The sequence below is a fragment of the Rhinoderma darwinii genome, chromosome 3 (genome assembly GCF_050947455.1).
Source record: "Rhinoderma darwinii isolate aRhiDar2 chromosome 3, aRhiDar2.hap1, whole genome shotgun sequence".
Taxonomy (NCBI): Eukaryota; Metazoa; Chordata; class Amphibia; order Anura; family Rhinodermatidae; genus Rhinoderma; species Rhinoderma darwinii.
In genome coordinates, this window is record NC_134689.1 from 191,421,147 (window position 1) to 191,443,635 (window position 22,489).

Consider the following 22,489-nt stretch of genomic DNA (forward strand, 5'->3'; position numbering starts at 1 on the left):
CTACGCAATAATCTCGCCTTGTCTGGGATTAAATGCGTCTCTTGCAGACATATTATAGAGGGATTAAATTTACGGATACATGCAAAAATGGCTGCCCTTTTCCTCGGGGTACCCAGCCCCCGGACATTCCAAGACACAATCGATATAGACGCCATTAATGAGGCCGGAAACTATGTTTGCCTCGGAGGGAAGATGGCTCCCGACTCCTGCATATTAACCATATACTTTCCCTAGTGACTTTTCCCCACCTTCTGTGTACTTTATGACTTTTTAGACATTTGTATTCATAACTGAGTATAATTTCGCCTAAATACGGCATTAAAAACATAGACGACAGAACTAACATATAAACAGTAAATTGTATCGACAATGCGCGATGACACATAGGCCATTGCCGAATCATGCCCTCCTCGTGGCACCAAAGAGTAACGGGGAAGGCCCCGTGCTATTAGGCAGCATTAACGTATCCTTCCCTATCTACACCTTCAAACACCATAATACATTTTAAGCCCTTTCCATAACTTCGTACAGGAGGATAATAAATCCAGCAGCAGTTTAAACAATATATCAGCAATATTTAAACGTAATATGCGTCCTGCGCATATACCCGGATCTCTCCTGCAGTCCTTCAACTGGGGCCCCTTCTTACTTCGGCCGGATCACTCCTTCCCACTATAGGCCAAGCTCCATGAACCGAATGGTAACAGAATGAAAGTCCCGACAGTCCATTCAAATGAAATGGGGCGGAGAAGAATGCCCCTCTTCCAGGGCCTCCGGAACCATTCACCCGCCGAATAAGACTTCAAATTGGGTGTACCATAACATTGGAATCCCTCCTTAAACACAGGAGATCAACCAGCAAAAGAAACCTTTTAGCCTGCATCAGGCGCAGAAGAAACTCCAGCATCATCTTAACTTCCAGCACTTTCCAACCTCCCCCTCCAAAGGGGTCACACTCGGCGGGGCGATCTCCTCCCTCTCACCCAGTCGTCGGCTTCCAGCGGAGAGTTAAAAAAGATAGAACGGTCGTTATCCACTACCCGCAGCCTTGCAGGATACGCCATAGAATATGGGATATTGAGATCCCTCAGCCGCCTTTTCACCGCCATAAACGTAGCTCTGCGCTTTTGCAGATCAGCCGAGAAGTCCGGGAATATGGATATAGCAACGCCATTATATTTAATACCTTGCAGTCGGCGGGCTTGACGCAGGATCATGTCCCTGTCGTTACAATTAAGCAACCTGGCCAACATCGGCCTCGGAGGAGCCCCAGGTGGAGGCGGTCTTGCCGGTACTCTGTGCGCCCTTTCTACTGCAAAGGCCTGCGAGTAAGGTGCATCTGGCATTATCTCTTTCAACCACTTAGATATGAATTCGCCCGGATCTTGGCCCTCCGATTTCTCAGGCATTCCTATTATCCGGATATTATTCCGACGCAGCCTATTTTCCAGATCATCATTTTTTTGTTTTAATAACTCCGTCATGGATTCCAGATCTGTAATCGCACGAGGCATGGCCGCCATCCTGTCTTCCACCCCAGACACTCTGTCCTCCACATGTGTCACTCTTTCTCTCAGGGTCTGCATATCTTGCCTTATGAGGCCTATATCAATTTTCACCTCCTCCATCTTACCAGTCAGCGAGGTCTTGCATGCTGATATGGCTGCCAGGAGTTTGTTCATCACCTCTGTCGGAGTAGGTTCCGGTTCTGTCTCCTCCACCACCGCTGAGGAAGAAGTCGACCCGCCAGGCGTCTCACTGCCCTTTGAGCGCTGCTGCAGGGAAGCACGGCCGCCATCTTTGATTTCTTCCCGGGCATAACTCTGTAGCTTTTCCGCGGCCGATTGACCTCTCGTGGGGCCCATAACTCCACTCTTACCACCCGACTGCTGCCTGGATCTCCGGGACGTAATAATGAAGGTAAGGAACGATCAGGATAGTCACAGGATCAGTATAGCACGGAACCACAGCGGAGCTCTCAAGTCATGCGACTGCTCCCGTTGCGCGCCAAGCCACGCCCCCCGGGACTTTAGATTTATACTTGCAAAAAACTGCGTCTTATAGTCCGAAAAATACGGTAAATTTAAAAAACAGAACAAAAAAAACAACAATTATATTTATAACCGCCCAATGAAGTATAGGGTGCAAATCCTCATCAGACTAGTGAACTTCAATAACAGCAGGAAAATGCAATTATATCCACTACCAGTACCCTGGTAGTGGTCAAAAGAAAAAAGGATCTAATTATTTACCAGATGCAAAGTTGAGAAAAACTCTATGGAGTAGAGCTGAAAAGTTTCATTTGGTAAATAAATACATCGTTTATTTTTTTCACCACTATCGGAGTGCTGGGGTACATATAAATTAGTGATTAACTTATTGCTTGGGGGAGGAATGGGGAAAAAAAGCAATTATGCAGTTTTCATTATGTTGTTCACTTTGCGGTTTAAATAACATGTTAACCTAATTATATGACGTGGGTTTTATGGAAAAAATAATAATTTTAGTGTGAGCAATTTATTTATTTATACATTTTATTATTTTTTAGATAAGGGGATTTCACCAAGCGTTTGCTTCAAAAACGCTTTGATATATTCAGTATATCAAAACATTATTGTCCATCAGTGTAAGGCTGGGTTCACACGACCTATTTTCAGACGTAAACGAGGCGTATTATGCCTCGTTTTACGTCTGGAAATACGGCTCCAATACGTCGGCAAACATCTGCCCATTCATTTGAATGGGTTTGCCGACGTACTGTGCAGACGACCTGTCATTTACGCGTCGTCGTTTGACAGCGGTCAAACGATGACGCATAAAATGACTGCCTCGGCAAAGAAGTGCAGGACACTTCTTTGCAACGTAATTTGAGCCGTTCTTCATTGAAGTCAATGAAGAGCAGCTCAAGATTTACGAGCGTCAAAGACGCCTTGCATAATGCGAGGAGCTTTTACGTCTGAAACGAGGCAGCTGTTTTCTCCTGAAAACAGTCTGTCTTTTCAGACGTAAAAGCCACTTCTCGTGTGCACATACCCTAAAACTGATGGGCAATCTCTTGGGTCATGCCTTTAACATATAGATATGGCAAGCCTTTTTGATGCCTCCTGCTGCCATGACAACCGTTGGCAAACCACGATCACATTACAAACAGAGGAAGCCCCCTCCCCTCTGTTAAACGCCTTAAATTTCTGCTTTCACTACTGACTGCGGTATCTAGTGGGTTAAACAGCCGGGATCAGTTATCTCCAATCCCAGCCATTGCAGCAGAATGTCGAGGTGCAGGAAGTTAGTCCTCACTACGACGAAGTGTTACATCATGGTTCAGGAAGGTGTTAACTATGCGACGTTCAATACTGAGCGGTGTACCTGAGTTACTGCCGTCATGATGATCCGTTTGACAACACTTGTCAGTTAATAATATTTTTTGCGTGGGTGATTTTGTTTCTTCCGTCTCCATTTCATGTTTGCTCTGTTAAAAAATTAACAATGTTGAATTTTTAAAAAGGTCCACTTTTCATTTTTACCAACACAATAAAATATACAACTCAAATATACACATGCAATTTGAAGTCACATGCAAGGATGCAGGTAAACTAGGACAAATTCAGTGAATACCTTGTTGCGTAAATAGTGTGTCTTCCGGGGTGTTATGGAATTTTTTTCCATGGTTTAATTTAATGAAGAATTATTATACTTGCTGCGACAGACTGTAAGAGAAAAGTATATTTTATGTAGTCACCAGGAAACATGAGACGACTATTTCCAAGAGAATCTCCATTGGGTTGATAAACAAGGAAAGGAGCGCATGCAAAATTTCTGAACAGGAGGACTAGATGAGCAAATCTCTGAAAATGTATCTCATTGGCAATTTGTTGATGAGTGAATTTTCTTTTACAGAGCCATATTTGCAAAATATACATTGAAGCTGATATAATAGTGAATGTGAAACTACGGATCCATGTTCTGTTGTATTTGTGACAAATATGGCTCCAAAATGTTTAGTGATCTCTTATCAGGACAGATTTTAGTGATCCTGAGCAGAATACTTGTGCTGGATTCCAGACATAATGATGCATGCATAGATTTTTTTCTGAGGTAGTTTCCTCTCTACATTTCACTAAAGTTTACATGGATAGAATAGTATGCAGAACGTAGGGCTGAAATACACCCTTAACCCACTCCCGCTCCTTGACTAACTATTCCGTCATGATGAGTGCATCGTTCACGCTCCATGAGGGAATGGTACGTCACGGGAGGAACAGCCATCCTCCCGGCACACAGGCGCTGTGACAACTGCTGTCTCATACAGCAGTTACCGCAGCTCCTTCAGCGGGGACCGATCACGGTGGTCCCCGCTGATTAACCCCTTAGAAGCCGCGTTCAATAGCGATCGCGGTTTCTTAGGAGTTAAACCAACAATGACGTCTTGCTATGTGATCGCGGGCGCCTATGGTTGCTATGGCAACCAGAGGCCTAACAATGGCCTCCGGCTATTCCATCTACAGAAGCCTAGTGGGTCCTGACAAAGTCAGGAACCACTATGCTTGCTGTCAGCGAGTAGCTGACAGGTCAAATACACTGCACTACGCATGTAGTGCAGTGTATTAGAATGGCGATCAGGGCTTCCTGCCTTCAAGTCCCCTAGTGGGACAAAAAACAAAAAGCTAAAAAAGTTGTCTAAAAAGAAAAAGTTTGAGAACAATAAAAAGTAAAAATCCCCCCTTTTCCCTTATCAGTCCTTTTATTATGAAAAAAAAAAATACATAAATAAACTATACATAATTGGTATCACGGTGTCCATAACGGCCTGAACTACAAAAGTATTTAGATATTTATCCCGCGCGGTGAATGCCATAAAATAATGATAAACCATACTAGAATTACAATTTTTTGGTCACTTCACCTCCTAAAAAAATGGAAGAGAGATCAAAAAGTCGCATGTACCCTAAAACAATACTAATCAAAACTACAGTTCGTTACGCAAAAAAACAAGCAATCACACGGCTTTCTTGATGGAAAAATAAAAAAAAGTTATGACTGAAATTTTTTATAAAAAGTTTTTTTATTGCGCAAACGCCATAAGAAAAAAGCTATAAACACATGGTATCACCGTAATCGTATCGCCCCACAGAATAAAGTGTATGTCATTTATAGTACATGGTGAATGCTGAGGAATACAAAACAATAGTAGAATTGCTGATCTTTATTCTCCATGCCTCTTAAATAAATAGAATAAAAACGGATCAAAAAGTCACATGCACCAAATGGAAACTACAATGAATTCCTCACAGGGTCTAGTTTCCAAAATGGGGTCACTTTTAAGGGGTTTCCCCTGTACTGGTACCTCAGAAGCTCTGCAAATGCAACATGGCGCCCAGAAACCAATCTAGCAAAAACTACATGCCAAATAGCACTCCTGTCTTTATGAGCACCGCCGTTTGTTGAACCAGGAGTTTATTACCACATATGGGGTATTGCCGTAATCGGGAGAAATTGCTTTTCAAATGTTGGGCTGCTTTTTCTCCTTTATTCCTTGTCAAAAAATTTTTTTTTTTACCTTTTATAGGAAAAATTTGAATTTCAATTGCACAGCCTAATTCCACAAAATGCAGCAAAATAACTGTGGGGTCTAAATGCTCACTATACCCCTCACTAAGTTCCTTGGGGGGGGGGGGGGTGTAGTTTGCCAAATAGGGTCACTTTTGGGGGGTTTCCACTGTTTTGACACAAGACCTCTTCAGACCGGCATGGTGCCTAATAAAAAGGAGGCCTCAAAATCCACTAGGTACTCCTTTGCTTGAGAGTCCTGTGCTTCAATCTATTACCACACTAGGATCATATGTGGGATATTTCTAAAAACTGCAGAATCTGGGCAATAAATATGGAGTTGCGTTTCTCTGGTAAAACCTTGTTTTACAGAAAAAAAACTGAATAAAAAGTATTTTCTGACAAAAAAAAAAAACGAAATTTGTAAATTTCACCTCTACTTTGCTTTAAATTCCTGTGAAACGCCTAAAGGGTTAAGCAACTTTCTAAATGCGGTTTTGAAAACTTTGCGGGGTCTAGTTTTAAAATGTGATGTTTTATGGGGTTTTCTAATATATAAGGCGCTCAAAACCACTTCAGAACTGAACTTGTACCTAAAAAAAAAAAAAAAAAAAAAGAGGCTTTTGAAATTTTCTTCAAAATATGAGAAATTGCTGCTAATGTTTGTAACGTTCTAGAAAAAATAAAAAAAATGTAAAAAAATTATGCCAACGTAGACATATGGGAAATGTGAACTAGTAACTATTTTGTGTGGTAGTACTATCTGTTTTACAAGCATGACAGGTTACAGCGAGATTACGCTTTGCTCTGCTGTAAGTACCAAACAACCGTTAACGAAGCGCAGCTATTGTGAATAGACATCCCATCCTGGCTAGAAGGAATGTCTATTCACGGTCTATACACTTCAGTAACGTTAATATGTCAGTATAAGACAGCACATAGTGAATAACGCAGTGTCACTATGCGCTGACTAAATGAATGGAGAGAAGTGCATGACGCTGATTGGTCACTGTCATACACTCCTCTGTACAACACCCACTTGGTCTAAAGTAAAAAAACGCCCAGTTGGACATTAGCGAATTAGCATAAAGCTAAAATCGCTCCTGGTAAAAATAGATCGTTTTTTTTTTCTTAATAAAAAGCATTACTGTCACCTACATTATAGCGCCCATCTCCTTATGTAGGAGATAGGACACTTATAATGTGGTGACAGAGTCTCTTTAAGGCCCAAACTAGGCTGCATCGTTACGGGGTTAGAAATGGAACTTGGTCTTGCATATGTACAAGAAGTTCCACTTAGGATGTACTGCAGGTATCTCAATATGAAGCAAAACTATACCAAAACAAAAAAAACTAAACCATGCAAAAGTGGAGCAAAGCTACTTTCCCCAAAAACTTTTACAAATAAACGAATTGTTTGACTATGCATTGCTGTAAACATATTCAAATATTACAATGGCTCCCAACATAGTCACATGAACTGTAATTCTTAAAAGGATCGTACAGGTTTAGAAAAAAATCTGTGCAAAACGTTAATTAGGCTGTCGTGAAAAGGCGACTGCCTAGAATAAGGCCCCTTAATGACGGCCCTGAAATTGAGTGGTTAATAATCCCACACAGATGGTGACAATTTTTTTAAACAAATTGTTTTTATTTTGTAAAAGTAGTAAAAGATAAACAATATAAATTTGGTATTGCTCTATTCGTCTTCACCTGCAGAATTACATTTCAATAATTTAACCACAAGGTGAATGCCATAAAAATGAACCCCGAAAAAAAGGAATTGCTGTTTCTTTTCTATTCCACCCCACAAAATAATTTGTAAAAGTTTCCGAATGCATTGTATGTACTGGGAAAGTTTTCAGACACTCATTTTTTTTCACATGGTTATGTTGAGGCCTTATGCTAAAATAAAATTAAAGTTTTTCCCCCCATCATCCTGCACTCAATATCCCATAATGACAAAAGTGAAAACAGAATTTTTTGAAAAGAAAAAACTAAAATATTACAGTGACATAAGAATTCAGACTCTTTACTCAGTACTTAGTTGAAGCACCTTTGGCAGTGATAACAACTTCCAGTCTTTTGGGGTATGATGCCACAAGGTTTGAACACCTGGATTTGGGGATTTTCTGTCATTCTTCTCTGCAGATCCTCTCAAGCATCGTCAGGTTGGATGGGGACCGTCGGTTGACAGCCATTTCCAGGTATCTCCAGAGATGTTCGATTGGGTTCAAGTCAGAGCTCTAGGTGGACCACTCAAGGACATTCACAGAGTTGTCCCTAAGCCGCTCGTGTTATTTTTTTTGCTGTGTGCTTAGGGTCATTGTCTTGTTGGAAGGCGAACCATTCAGTCTGAGGTCCAGAGCGCTCTGGATCAGGTTTTCATTAAGAATATCTCTGTACTTTGCTGCGTTCATCTTTCCCTCAACCCGGACCAGTCTCCCTGTCCCAGCCCTGAAAAAAATTATGCCACCACCATGCTTCACTGTAGGGATGGTATTGGGCAGGGAATGAGCAGTGTCAGGTTTTCTCCTTGGTTTCATCAGACCACAGAATCTTGTATCTCACAGTCCGAGAGTACTTTAGTTGCTTTTTTGCAAACTCCGGAACAGGCTTTCATGTGTCTTTTACTGAAGAGAGGCTTCTTTCTGGACACTCTGCCATAAAGCCCAGATTGATTTAGTGCTGCAGTGATGGTTAACCTTCTGGAAGTTTCTCGCATCTGCACACAGGATTTTCGGAGCTCAGTCAGAGTGACCATTGGGTTCTTGGTCACCACTCTTGAATCAGATAATGTTTTTATTAATTTTTCAACAAATCAAAACATAAATACATTTCAATTAGCCCCTAAAACCCACCACCCACCCCCTCCCCGTTCCAGGCATATTTCTACATTGTACATCCAATAGTAATACAGTATCATAGGTGGCTACCGCGCAGGATAGGGAGTCGAAGGCCACATAAGCAGAATCAGGAATCATCACACATCATGGATACTTACACATTTCAATATGTTACATATAACACCCAGAAAATAACATTTCTTTATCTGTTCCCTAAGCTCGGGAGGTTCAGTGTCGTAGGGAAGTCACGTATCCTGTCCCTGTGTGATAGCTTTTCAAATTTTTTAGGTACTTTTTGTTGACCTAACACGGCCCTTTGGTTCATTAACATAACATTTACTTTTCCAATAAACTCAGCTTTAGATGGAGATACAGGTTGTATCCAGTGAAATGCTATCAGTTTCATCGCTACATTCAGAAGGCGTCCCACCGCCGTTTTGCCCTGTGTAACTAATGGAAGTTCTCCCACATAACCTAAAATATAGATACAAGTGTCTCTGGGTACACATATTGAATATGCTTTAGCTATCATTTCCAAAATTTCTGACCAATATTCGTGCAATTACACGCAATTTAGGGCTGGGCAATTATGACCTAAATCAAAATCACGATTAATTGAACAATGTAACCTCTATTATGATTATTTAGGCCATACAACATTTTGCATACCATTGAATATTTATCCCCTGAGCCTGCTGTATACTACTAGTTTATAATATTTCCACCGAGTCTGCTATATACTACTAGAATATAATATACCCCAAGTCTGCTGTATACTACTAGTATACAGAAGGTTTAGAGCCAGGGGGTATATATACAGCACATAGATTATACAGCAGGCAGGCGCAGGGGGTATATATTACATACAGTAGTATACCATTCTAACACTTGGCTGAGGCATCTCAAAGTCAGGTTCTTCCAGAATAGTGTGTTCTTAATCTTCGAGGTCCTTCTACCCAGCTTCTTTTCAGCATCAAGAAAAGTACACATACATTGTAGAGTAGCAGAATTTATAAGAGAGGAATCACAGGCCTGTTTCACATACTGTATGTCACCAGAGGTGGTTAGGCCATGCTCAGTGTGCAATGTCAGCTGCCTCTCTGCTGCGGTCACCGCTCACCCCCCCCCCACAGTCCCCATACTTTCTGCTTTGTTCCGTCAGATGCCTCCCTGCTGCGGTCGCCGCTAATCAACCCCCCGCGGACAGTCCCCTTACTTTCTGCTTTGTTCCGTCAGCTTCCTCTCTGATGCGTTCTCCTCTTACCCCCCCCCCCCCTCCGGACGGTCCCATGCTTTTTGCTTTGTTTCGTAAACAAAGAAAGTATGGGGACTGTCCGGGGGTGAGGGGCATCGACGGCTGACCAAAACTAAGTGGACTAGCTGTAAATAGTGCAGTGACGGCACCGTGCCATGCGCTGCTCGTGTGGGGAGTGGGTGACCACTCTTGGCTCTGGCAGGGCCCACCGGCTGATTTGGTGGGTCTGCTTGTGCCTCAGCCGCCAGCCTGAACGTAACTGATAATCCCTGCACTCCAGGCAGCCATACCTTCGGCGTACCGGAGCAGTAGCTTCGATGCCGTCACATTGATCCTATGCAATATAGTAATTGTAGCATCTTGTATACTCTATGCAGTATGTGTAACTGTGACAGCCATGCACCCTCCCCCAGAGATACAGTAGACCGCTTCTAGAATATCATTCCACTGATCCGCTGTAATTCCTAGTTTATCCTCATCCCATTTATGCATCCTAACCAAAGGGAATGTCTCTAAGTATTTATACAATAATAGCCTGTATAAAGCCGATGTAAGGCTTTCTTTTGACCTGAGCTTCATACGCGTGTCTCAATTGTAAATACCTGTAAAAACTGTCGTGGGATATAAAACTCATCCTGTAACTGTTGGAAAAATTTAAAGGTATCTTCAACTAACAACTGTACCACCCTCTCCAGTCCCAAGGACTGACAATATACAGTGCAATTCAACCCCTCAAATTCCACTAGTGAGTGATTATTCCACAAGGGTGTGTCCCAGACCTTCTGAATCAGCCGCAATGTCGGGAATATCGACTGTCTCAAGCCAAATCCCTCCCTTTCTAAGGCCGACAGCAGTGTACCCTTACCAGAAAATGATGTAAGGATAGCCGCCGATAGCCCTTCAACCTGCTCATCCTCCCAACCTTTCAAGTGTTGACCTTGTGCTGCTAAATAATATAACCAGGGATTTGGGAGAGCAAGTACCCCTTCGTCCTTGGTAAGACTCCAGACGAAGCCTCGGGTGGCCTTTTTTCCAAAGGAGATCCCTAAAATATGTGTTAATCCTGGGGAATTATGTAATACATAAAGTAGTTGTGGCATTAGCACCGTCTTGATCAGATTGACTCGCCCGATCACTGAAAAGTACAATTTACAGCAGGCCAATTTGTACATAAATTTCTGAAGCAAGGGTTGGAGGTTCAGATCTTCAAAAATCTCTCACAGCAGCTGTTACCTCAATACCCAAATATCTAAAATCATTGGACACACGGGACAGGCACCCCTCCATTTTCCACTGTGTGTTCTATCGGATCCACCGGTAAAAGGACAGATTTGTGCCAGTTCATAGGCAGCCCTGGCATAGTGACAGATTCATCAATTAACGACATAGTGGCCAACAGGGATGATCCAGTTTCCCCTAGAACGAGCAAGGCATCATCAGCATACAGAGCAATCTTATTGACCACCTCCCCATATTTGAATCCCTGAATAGCCACGATCCTCAGGACAGTGAGAAACTTTTGGACATCCCACCATTGGCTCGAATACGGGCTCGGGGGCCCGGACTACAGCATCTTAATCGATTAAATAAACCCCAGACCAAAACCCATACATCCCAACACTTGCAAAAGGTAGTTCCATTCTATGCTGTTAAATGCTTTATGTGCATCCAGTGAGAATATAGCCCTATGTCTCATATTATCAGATGGCACCTGGAAACTAAGAAATAAACAGCGGATATTAACAGAGGTTGATTTTTCGGCCATAAATCCCACCCGATCTGAGTGTATAACTGTTGATATAACCTTGTTCAATCTATTAGATAGGGCCTTAGCCAGAACCTTAACATCAGTTGATAGAAGTGATATCGGGCGGTACAACTCGGGAAGTTGGGGGTCTTTTCCCGCTTTAGGTAATACCACTATGACCGCTTCTCTCATAGAAGGCGGCAACGTCGCTTGTGCCAAAGACTGCTCAAACACCTTTAGTAGCTTAGGTACCAATATTTCCCCATATTGCTTATAGAGTTTCGTGGGGAAGCCATCTACCCCTGGTGCTTTTTCATAAGCCATATATTTCACTGCATCTTCCAATTCTACCAGGGACAAGGGGGATTCTAATAAGTTTCTATTCTCATCCGATAGCTGTGGCAGGTTCGCCTTCACTAGAAATGTCTCAATCTCTTCACTAGATACAGACACCCTTGATGTGTACAAAGAGGAGTAAAATTGTTCTAACACATCTTATATATCACCATCCCGTTAGGGTGTTTAAGTGAGCTAATACAAGATTGGCCCTTCTGAACCTTTGATATCATTTACAACATATGTCCTACTTTCTCCCCTTCTTCAAAGAATCGCTGTTTAGCAAACTGCCGTTTCGTATCAGCCATTTCTAGCAAACGAGGTCTCAAACCCTCCTGAGCTCGTCGCAGCCTAGCCTGGGCACCTTGCATAGGGTTCAAAGTAGGTGTGAGCAATTAATCGAAAAATTATCTAAATCGAAATTCAGAACAATTAAATCGACATAATCTTGCAAATTTCGGTTTTATCAACTATTTATTTCCGGTTTAAACCGTATCTGCATCTTCAAGACGCAGATACAGTTGAATCCAATGGTACAGCAAGGGACCTGCTCTACCATTCACTATGCATCACCGGACGCAAGGCAGCGACATCATCACGCCTGTTTGCAACATGCTGCAAAGACCAGAAGGATCTCCTCCACTCGTCGTTGGTATGGGGTTAGGGGACTATGTATATTATTATTTTTATCAGGCACTGTTGGGGGCATTATACTGCATGGAAGTCAATTAAAGCATTATACTATGGGGGCAGCTATGGAGGCATTATAATGTGTGGGGGCAGCTATGGGCCATTATACTGTGCGGGGAACTTTACAGCGGCAATATACTGTGTGGGGGCAGTGTCAGGGGGTATATTATATATGGTAGTATACAACAGGCTCAGGTGATATTGATTCAATGGCGTAGCATGCAAATAGGGGGAGTGGCATGCAAAAAGGGGGTGGCCTAATGAATCGTTCAATAATCATAATCGAGGTTACATGTTCAATTAATCGTGATTTTGATTTAGGACATAATTGCCCAGCCTTAGTTCAAAACACATACAACTTGAAATGAGGGAGGCAGAGGCAGTAAGGTTGAATCTAGCTCCCTATATTTAGTTTTGACTATGCGAATAGATTTATTGAGACTGCCTCTAACATACACCTTCATGGCATACCAAAGCAGATGAATAGAAGCCATCCCCTCACGAAGCTCAAAATATTTCAATAGGCATTTTTGTATAGCTGCACCGATCACCCCGTGCGACAGCCAGAAGGGATTACGTTTCCACAAAGTGAATCCCCTGCCCATGAAAGACATCACCACCTTCAGAGGGGAGTGGTCAGAGAGGGACCGCTGCAGATATTCTACAACATGTACTAGCAGTAGGAGTAGAATTACCCAGTGCTAGGTCAATTCTAGACAAGGAGGTACACGCGGAGGAGCAACGGGAATATGGTCTCTCAGATGGAAATCGGATTCTCCAGATATCTGCCAAGGCCACCTCTCCAAGCAATACCCCAATGGGGTGTCACCGCTGGTCCCAGCAATTGGTGGTACACCCTGCATCTATCTATAGTAGAATCCAAGATGTTGTTAACATCCCCAATGATAATACTCGGTATTTCTGGCCTTTTAGACAGAAATTCCAACACTTTCTTCAGAACATTAATGGAAAAAGGAAGGGGTATGTAAATATTGACAATGATAAATAGTTGGTGACAGATAGCCCATAGAATACAAATATATCTGCCCTCTTTGTCGGTATTCCTCAATACATTGAAAGGGTGTACTTTTATGTACTAAGGGATTGACACCCCGAGAGAAATTAGAATAGACTGCATGACTGTCAAATCCCACTCACGGCTTCTTCAAGTAATGTAAGCATTCTTCCGTGACAGGGGTCTCCTCAAGACGGTATATGGCCGGTTGGTATCAAAGTAAATATTGAAACACCCCATGGCGCTTAGTAGCATCCGGGAGCCCCCTCACAATAATTGGAATCTGGTTAGCCATATCTGCATTGCGAGTCATAATAGTTCCCCATCTAGGGCCCCTGCCCCGCCACCCCCATTTTACATATACCAGGAACAAAGTATACCCCAAACATAATCCTTAAACTATTAAAACCTAAAACCTTGCATGCACCTGCGGAAGAGTGGGCATACAACAACAGTCATACCTGACTGCACTTTGCAACCGCGCCATATTGGCATCAATAGTATCAGCATAGATAAAACATTCAACATTATCAGAATAGGTAGAAAGGCGAAGCCCTCCTGCCCATCTTACCCTTCCATTTCGGCACTCGTCCGAGGGGGTAAAACTAAATAACATGTATATAGTCAAACCATCACAAAGTGTAAATGAGGTCCTTTCGGACCTGCAAGTCCAACGCCATCTTTCCAACTCTCTTCTCGCAACTGGGATCTAGGAACTCCAAAATGTTTGTGTAAGACAAAGATCGTCCAGGAGAGTGTTGCTCTTTCAGTTGCCCTTCATGGAGGCCGATACATTTCAGAGCTTCAGCAGACTCCTCGAAAACAAAGGAGTGCGGCCCAATGCCACTATTCTCAATTTGGCGGATATAGCATTGAAAAAGTCACTCGCAGTTGTCGGAGGGTCCCTTTAATATCCATGAATTTGGCTCTCCTCCTTTGGACGTCTGAGGTGTAATCCGGGAATAGAGAAATTCTGCATCCATTAATGGTGAGCTCAGGATGAACACGAGATTTGAGCAGCAGTGTATATCGGTCCCTGTATTGCAAAATTTTAGCCAGAATAGGCCTAGGCAGGCGTCAATGGTCTCATAGGGACTCTATGAGCCCTTTCAACTGCATACAAGGAGGAAGACTCTGCTGTGCCAAATTTCAACACCAGCCATTCTTCTATGAACTCTGTAGGATTCGCTCCTTCCTCTTTTTCAGGTATGTCTACAATTCTGACATTGTTGCATAACAGCCTATATTCAACATGGTCAGTTTTAGACCATAGAGCAACAGCGTCCCGGGCCGTTTTTTTGTCCATTTTTTTAAACTCTGGAATGATCATCTTCCAGCATGGATACTCTAGCTTCCACCTTTGTGGTTCTCTCAGTAATTGCTCATCCAGTCTCATGGTAGCAAATTCCTCTCTCAAGCCTCTCATCTGCATGACAAGACAACAGAGTTATCTTTTGCAATGGCTCACATAACATCTTTGAGCGTGGGCTCCATTACATCTTTCGCCCTCCTCCCGCCTGCCGTCTCCTTGCTGTTGCCAGGAGGCTCCCGGCGTCTCCTCATCTGAGGATAAGGCTGCCGAGTCTGAGCCTGAAATGCCTTCATCGAGCATCCACTCGCTGATCTCCTGCTCTGCCAAAGTCACCATGTGCCCTTCGGGCAAACTGTTGGGAGCTCCACCATTCCCTTCTGCTTACTTGAGGAGGCCAGGCTTCTCAGCAGCGCCGGGGCGCCATCTTGGAGTTTGCGGTCTTGGCTGTTTCACCTGGGTTTTCCCTTTCCTCTGCATCTATGGTGTGCATGGTGCCGTCTATTCAGGTCCGGCCACTCTGGAGGCACAAATAGGTTTGTTTTGTGGGCAGTTTGACGACAGTGTCTCAGGATTCAAACAGGATAAGAAGCAGGAGGTAAGATGCATGCGTCCTACAGCATGCTCAGTCACGCCACACCCCCCCCCCCCCTCTTGGGCACCTCTCTTACCAAGGCCCTTCTCCATGATTACTTAGTTTGGTGTGATGGCCAGCTATAGGAAGAGTCTTGGTTGTTCCAAACTTCCTCCATTTAAGAATTATGGAGTCCAGTATGCTCTTGGGAACTTTCAGCGCAGCAGAATTTTTTTGTACCCTTCTACAGATCTGTGCCTCCACGCAATCCTGTCTCTGAGCTCTACAGGCAGTTCTTTCCTCATCATGACTTGGTTTTTGCTCTGATATACATTGTCAGCTGTGAGACCTTATATAGACAGGGGTGTGTCTTTCCAAATCATGTCCAATCAAATGAATTTACCACAGGTGGACTCCAATCAAGGTGTAGAAACTTTTCAAAGATGATCTAGAGAAATAAGAGGCCCCCAAAGATAAATTTCAAGTGTAATAGCAAAGGGTCTGAATACTTGTGTCCATGCAAAATGTGGGTTTTTAAGTTTTATTAAGTTTGAAAAAAAAAATCTAAAATTTAGTTTTCGATTTGTAATTATGGGGTATGGAGTGCAGAAAGATGGGGAAAAACTTGAAATTTTTTTTGTATTTTAGCACAGGGCCTCAACACAACAAAATGTGAAAAAAAAGTGAAGGGGTCTGAGGAGTTTCCGAATGCACTGTAATACGGTACCATTGAAAAACTACAACCACAAAAGAAAATTCGTATGGTTACGTCGACAGTTATGGCTCTTGGAATGCAGTGAGGAAAAAGGCGAAAATGAGGGGGAAAAAAGGCAGTACATAAATCTTCAACCTATTTCATCTGGAGGTTTTCCTCATTTTAGTCTATTCCTAAAACAATTCTCTTATGCCATCACAGAATCTCGAGACTGATTTAACCCCTTTAGGACACAGCCTGTTTTGGCCTTGTGGACACAGCCTATTTTTTCAAATCTGACATGTGTCACTTCATGTGGTAATAACTCCGGAATGTTTTTACCTATCCAAGCGATTCTGAGATTGTTTTCTCGTGACATATTGTACTTTATGTTAGTGAAAAAATTAGCATTTTTCTAAATTTAAATGTATTTGCTTGTGAAACAGATAGTAATACCACACAAAATAGTTACTATTTAACATCCCCCATATGTCTACTTTATGTTTGCATCATTTTTTTTCACATACTTTTATTTTTCTAGGACGTTACGAGGCTTAGAACTTTAGCAGCAATTTCTCATATTTTCAATAAAATTTCAAAAGGCTATTTTTTCATGGACCAGTTCAGTTCTGAAGTGGCTTTGAGGGCCTTATATATTAGAAAGTCCCCATAAATCACCCCATTTTGAAAACTGCACCCCTCAAGGTATTCAAAACCACATTCAGAAAATATTTTAACCCTTTAGGCGTTTCACAGGAATTAAGGCAATGTAGAGGTGAAATTTACAAATTTCATTTTTTTTGCCGAAATTCATTTGTAATAAAAAAAAATCTGTAACACAGAAGGTTTTACCAGAGAAACGCAACTCAATATTTATTGCCCAGATTCTGCAGATTTTAGAAATATCCAACATGTGGCCCTAGCGTCCTAATGGACTGAAACACCGGCCTCAGAAGCAAAGGAGCAGCTAGTAGATTTCGGGGCCTCCTTTTTTTAGGAATATATTTCAGGCACCATGTCAGGTTTGAGGAGGTCTTGTGGTACCTAAACAGCCGAAACCCCCCCAAAGTGACCCCATTTTGGAAACTACACCCCTCAAGGCATTTTTCTAGGGGTATAGTTAGCATATTGACCCCACAGTTTTTTTGCAGAATTTAGTGGAATTAGTCTGTGAAGATGAAAATCACCTATTTTTCTGTGGAAACATAGAATTTTTTCATTTTTACAAGGAATAAAGGAGAAAAAGCACCCCAAAATTTGTAAAGCAATTTCTCCCGATTACGGCAATACCCCATATGTGGTAATAAACTGCTGTTTGGTCCCACTGCAGGGCTCAGAAGGAAGGGAGCGCCTTTTGGATTTTGGAGCGCAGATTTTGCTGGATTGGTTTTCAGTGCCATGTCGGGTTTGCAACGCCCCGGAGGGACCAAAACAGTGGAAACCCGCCAAAAGTGACCCCATTTTGGAATCTACACCCCTCAAGGAATTTTTCTAGTGGTATAGTGAGCATTTTGGCCCCTCAGGATCTTTTTTAGAGCTAGGGTGACCAAAAAAACAGCGAATTTGGCGCTTTAAATTCTTTATTTATTACAGCGTTCACCGTGCGCAATAAATTACGTTTTAATTTATTCTGCCGGTCGGTACGATTACGCCGATACCAAATGTGTATAGTTTTTTTTAAGTTTTGCAGCGTTTGCACAATAAAATGAAGTTTCTATAAAATAATTTATTTTCTGGGACACGCTATTCTGAGCCGTAACTTTTTTATTTTTTCGTCAAAAAAGCTGTGGGAGGTCTTGTTTTTTGCGGAACGGGTTGTAGTTTTTATTGGTACCATTTTGGGGTAAATGCGACTTTTTGATCACTTTTTATTCTATATCTTGGGAGGGGTGGTGACCAAAAAATAGCGATGCTGACAGTTTTCCGTTTATTTTGTTTGCCGCGTTCACCGTGCGGAAAAATTAACATTATAGTTTCATAGATTGGGTCGTTACGAACGCGGCGATACCAAATATGTGTACTTTTTTTTAACGTTTTCATTTTTTCCCTATAATAAATGACTTATTATAGGAAAACAAAACCTTTTATTTTTACACTTTTATAAAACATTTTTATTAACTTTTTTTTACTTTTTGCACTTTATATTTTTGTTTATTAACTTTTCTTTTACTTTTTACACTTTCTTTTTTTGACCTGCAGCTCTGATCGCTGCTAGAATACATTACACTACCTAGGTAGTGTAATGTATTCCAACTGACAGTGTGACGTCACAGTCACTCTGACAGTTGGTCTACGAGGATCAGCAGAGGCTGATCCTCATAGGCTGACATACATGGCAGATCTGGGGGCCGTTGTCTGGCCCCCGGGTGCCATCACAAGCATCAGAAGCCCCCACGATTGCATGGGGGCTGCTGATGCGCTACAAACCCGCTACATGCAGAGATCGCAATCGAGCCCCGCATGTAACGGGTTAATTGCCGAAATCAGCGGCGATGAGCCGCTGATCGGCAACACTGGAGAGTGTCAGCTGTCGGGGACAGCTGATCTCCAAGTTCCCGATGCACACTGTCGCCGACAGTGTGCATCGGGAACGGCACAGTGACTTTCTGTCACTCTGACAGGAAGCCTATCAGGACCAGCCGAAGGTTGGTCCTGATGGGCTTCTGTCCATCGCAGACCCGGAAGCCATTGTTTGGCTTCTGTTTGCCATACTAACTATCGGCAGACCCCGCGATTTCGGACCGGGGTCTGCCGATATGTTAGAAACCCCTAAAATTCGGCGATTGCACCCGATCGCCGAATTTAAGGGGTTAATGTGCCGAAATCAGCGGCAAAGGACCGCTGGCCGGCAAGAGGGGAGTGTCAGCTGTCGGCGACAGCTGACCTCCTGGTTCCCGGTGCACACTGTCGCCGACAGTGTGCACCGGGATTAACTCAGTAACTGTACGTCCTCGTGCGGGAAGTAACTTCCCGCAACGACGGACAGTTACGTCCTGGTGCGGATAGGGGTTAAAGAGGCTCTGTCACCAGATTTTCAAACCCCTATCTCCTATTGCAGCAGATCGGCGCTGCAATGTAGATAACAGTAACGTTTGTTTTTTTTTAAAAATGAGCAATTTTTCCCAAGTTACGACCATTTTTATATTTATGCAAATGAGCCTTTCTTATGTCCAACTGGGCGTGTATTGTGTGTGTGTGTGTACATCTGGGCGTTGTTACTTGTTTTACTAGCTGGGCGTTGTGAATAGAAGTGTATGATGCTGACGAATCAGCATCATCCACTTCTCTTCGTTACCACCCAGCTTCTGGCAGTGCACAGACACGCAGCGTGTCGTCGCGAGATCACGCTGTGACGTCACTCACTTCCTCCCACAGGAACTTCATTGCGTCGGATGAGCGAGGACACGCTGTGTGTCTGTGCACTGCCAGAAGCTGGGTGGTAATGAAGAGAAGTGGATGATGCGGATTCGTCAGCATCATACACTTCTATTCACAACGCCCAGCTAGTAAAACAAGTAAACACGCCCAGATGTAACGAACACAATACACGCCCAGTTGGACATACCTTTAAACACGCCCAGTTGTACATAAGAAAGGCTCTTTTGCATAAATATAAAAATGGTCATAACTTGGCCAAAAATGCTCGTTTTTGAAAAAAAAACAAAAACGTTACTGTTATCTACATTGCAGCGCCGATCTGCTGCAATAGCAGATAGGGGTTTGAAAATCTGGTGACAGAGCCTCTTTAATCTCGTTTGGTCAAATACATCTGGCAACTAAAAAAATTCTGGGAAAAAAACAAAAACACATAATTTGACCACAATGTGTGAACACACCCTTATGTATCGCTTTAATTTCCATTAAAAACTGCTCTACCAAAAGTCTCCAATATTCCAGCCAGGTTTAAGGGACTACTCAATCTTAGCACAGTTTTCATGGCGTGTTTTGCTGCAGATTTTGATGCAGAAACCGCATCACAATCAGCACCAAAAAACCGCCCCAAATATCCCTCCATCGATTTCAACGGGAAACAAAGGCTTTGCTTTTTCCTGGGTGTTTTTTGACCGCTTGTGGAAAAAAAGGGTTATGTCACAACTTGGAGCGGTTTCCCATCCACTTGACAGGAAACCTGAGGATGTAAAAAGGGACACACCTCTCCACACACCCAGTCTTTAGAAAGAACTCAGGATGAGAAATAGTTTAGTTTATATTGTCGTTTTTTTTTTGTGCCACCAAAGTGAAATTCCCTCACACCTTTATATATACAGTATTTACAAGGAACCCCTTTGTATTTATGTTAGCGATCTACCTTATGAGGACTATATGCCACAAACAATAGGGAGGGTAACAAAGGGGTGCTGTCATAGGTTCTTGAAAAACCGGATTACCGGTAAGTAATCAATCTTCAGGAATTTTGTGGCAGATTTGACCTGCCTGCACTTTCTGTGACATGCTTTTCGCAGCGTCCATTGAGCGCGACCATTGAGCGCCGCAGGCAAAAAACGCAGCGAAAAACACTTTTTCTGCCTTCAATTTTTTTCCATGGGAGGTCAAAGATGGAACTGCAGGAAGAGCGGAATTTCAGATGCGGAAATCAGCGGCGGTCTTTGCGTGGTACCGGCGTCCTGTGATGATGTTGCAGGCCATGTGACCGCTGCAGCGGTCACATGGCCTGCAATGTCATCCCAGGACGCTGGACTGGAGAAGAAGCAGGGAACTCTGGGTAAGTAACTCTGGTAAGTTCCGCCGCAAATGTCGCAACACACTTTGTTGTGAGTTTAAGTACCCCATTGAATTCAATGGAGAAAACCTGCAACAGAAGAGCAGCGATTTCGCAACATTAATTGACATGCCGCGGCTGAAGAAACTGCACCGCAGGTCAATTTGTGGGTTTTTTCAGCGGCTTTTTTCCGCTGTGTGGGGATGAGATTTGTTAAAATTTCACCTACACTGTAATACGCCTACTGTAATACACTGCAGATTTTCCGCAATTAATCTGTTGCGAAAAATCCGCAGTGTTTACGCCATATGTGCTCCTACCCTTAGAGAATTCTGAGTTAATATAAGAGTCCTCTGTTCAGGATCCTAATATCTTGGCCAGAATGGAGAGTGTTTAGGCTTCGTTCACATCTGTGTCGAGACTCCATTCATGGGTTCCGTCTGAGCTTTCTCTCAGGGGAACCCATGAACGGAATCCAAACCATAGGTTTCCGTTTGCATCACCATGGATTTCAATGGTAACGGATCCAATGCAAATGGTTTCCATTTGTCACCATTGGTTAAGGGTTCTGTTTTGACGGAATCAATACCATGGTCGAGTGCGCTATTCATTCCGCCGAAAAATCGGAAACCTTACACAACGGTGGCAAATGGAAACCATTTGGACCGGATCCGTCACCATTGATATCAATGGTGATGCAAACGGAAACCTATGGTTTCCGTTTGGATTCCGTTCATGGGTTCCCGACGGAAAGCTCTGACGGAACTCATGAACGTAGTCCCGATGCAGATGTGAACAAAGCCTTATAGAGTCGTCTCTCTCTGTGGAAAATCTATCCGGTCCTTCATGACACAGACAACGCATTGATTTAAATGAAAACTGCGTAATGATTAATTTCCCCTGTGGTGGCGCTGCAGGAAAACGTAACACTAAGGGTATGTTTACACAGAGTTTTTTGCAGGCAAAGATTTTGGGCTGGAAAAATCAGCGCCAGTTTTTTTTAAGTGGTTTTGTACCACAGGCGTTTTTTGACGCGTTTTTTCCCTATTTCTTCAAAGGGCAAAGGAAAAAAATCGGTGAGTGGTTTTGGACATAAAACGCGTAAAAACCGCGTCGGCCGTTCACTGCATTTTTTACGAATCCCATTGATTTCAATGGGGTTTTTGAGGCGGAAAACGCATTAAGATAGGGCATGTCGCTTCTTTTTCCCGCAACCATTTTTTTCTGCTCGCCGGAAAAAAATGCCTCCACCTCCCATTGAAAACAATGTGAGACAATTTCAGCTGTATTTCCCCCGGTTTTTGCCGCGGTTTCCGCGGCAAAAAGCATGTCAAAAAGCTCTGTGTGAACAGGGCCTCACTGTAAAGTTTCTCCTCATTACAGTTGACCGCTAGGGTTCCACAGACCCTTCTAACAAAAATTATTCAAAGCAGACAGATCCTGTAAAAGAAAACTGCACCAGGGGACTTCATGACCATAAACACAATGATACATTTATATCAATAATTAATCCAGTTTTTGATGGAGTTTCCCTATACACCTTTAGATCTTTTTGTCCATTTATCAGGGTCTAACAGAGAAATCACGTTCTAAGCACCACAGTGACACCTTGTGATACAGTCGGTGCCCATAGTTTACAAGGGAGGCCAGTTGAGGGTGCACAAATGAAGCATTACATGGTACCTATACAAAGGGATTGTCGACTATAGAATACTTGGACACGCTAAGTCCATAGAGCGGTTTTGTGCTTTCACTA

General features: G+C 42.9%; 1 protein-coding gene across 3 annotated transcripts in view; it reads right to left on the reverse strand.

Annotated features, from left to right (window-relative positions):
* ZNF800 (zinc finger protein 800) overlaps positions 1–22,489 on the reverse strand; it is a 49,716-nt gene that overhangs the window by 19,952 nt on the left and 7,275 nt on the right. For 2 of the 3 annotated variants that reach the window (XM_075857180.1, XM_075857178.1), the window contains exon 2: positions 3,367–3,469. In XM_075857180.1, coding sequence (XP_075713295.1) covers positions 3,367–3,384 — 18 coding nt within the window. In that variant the 5' untranslated portion in view covers positions 3,385–3,469. Of the gene's footprint in view, positions 1–3,366; positions 3,470–3,615; positions 3,708–22,489 lie in introns of all 3 variants that reach the window. The other variant, XM_075857179.1, reaches the window with a different exon arrangement.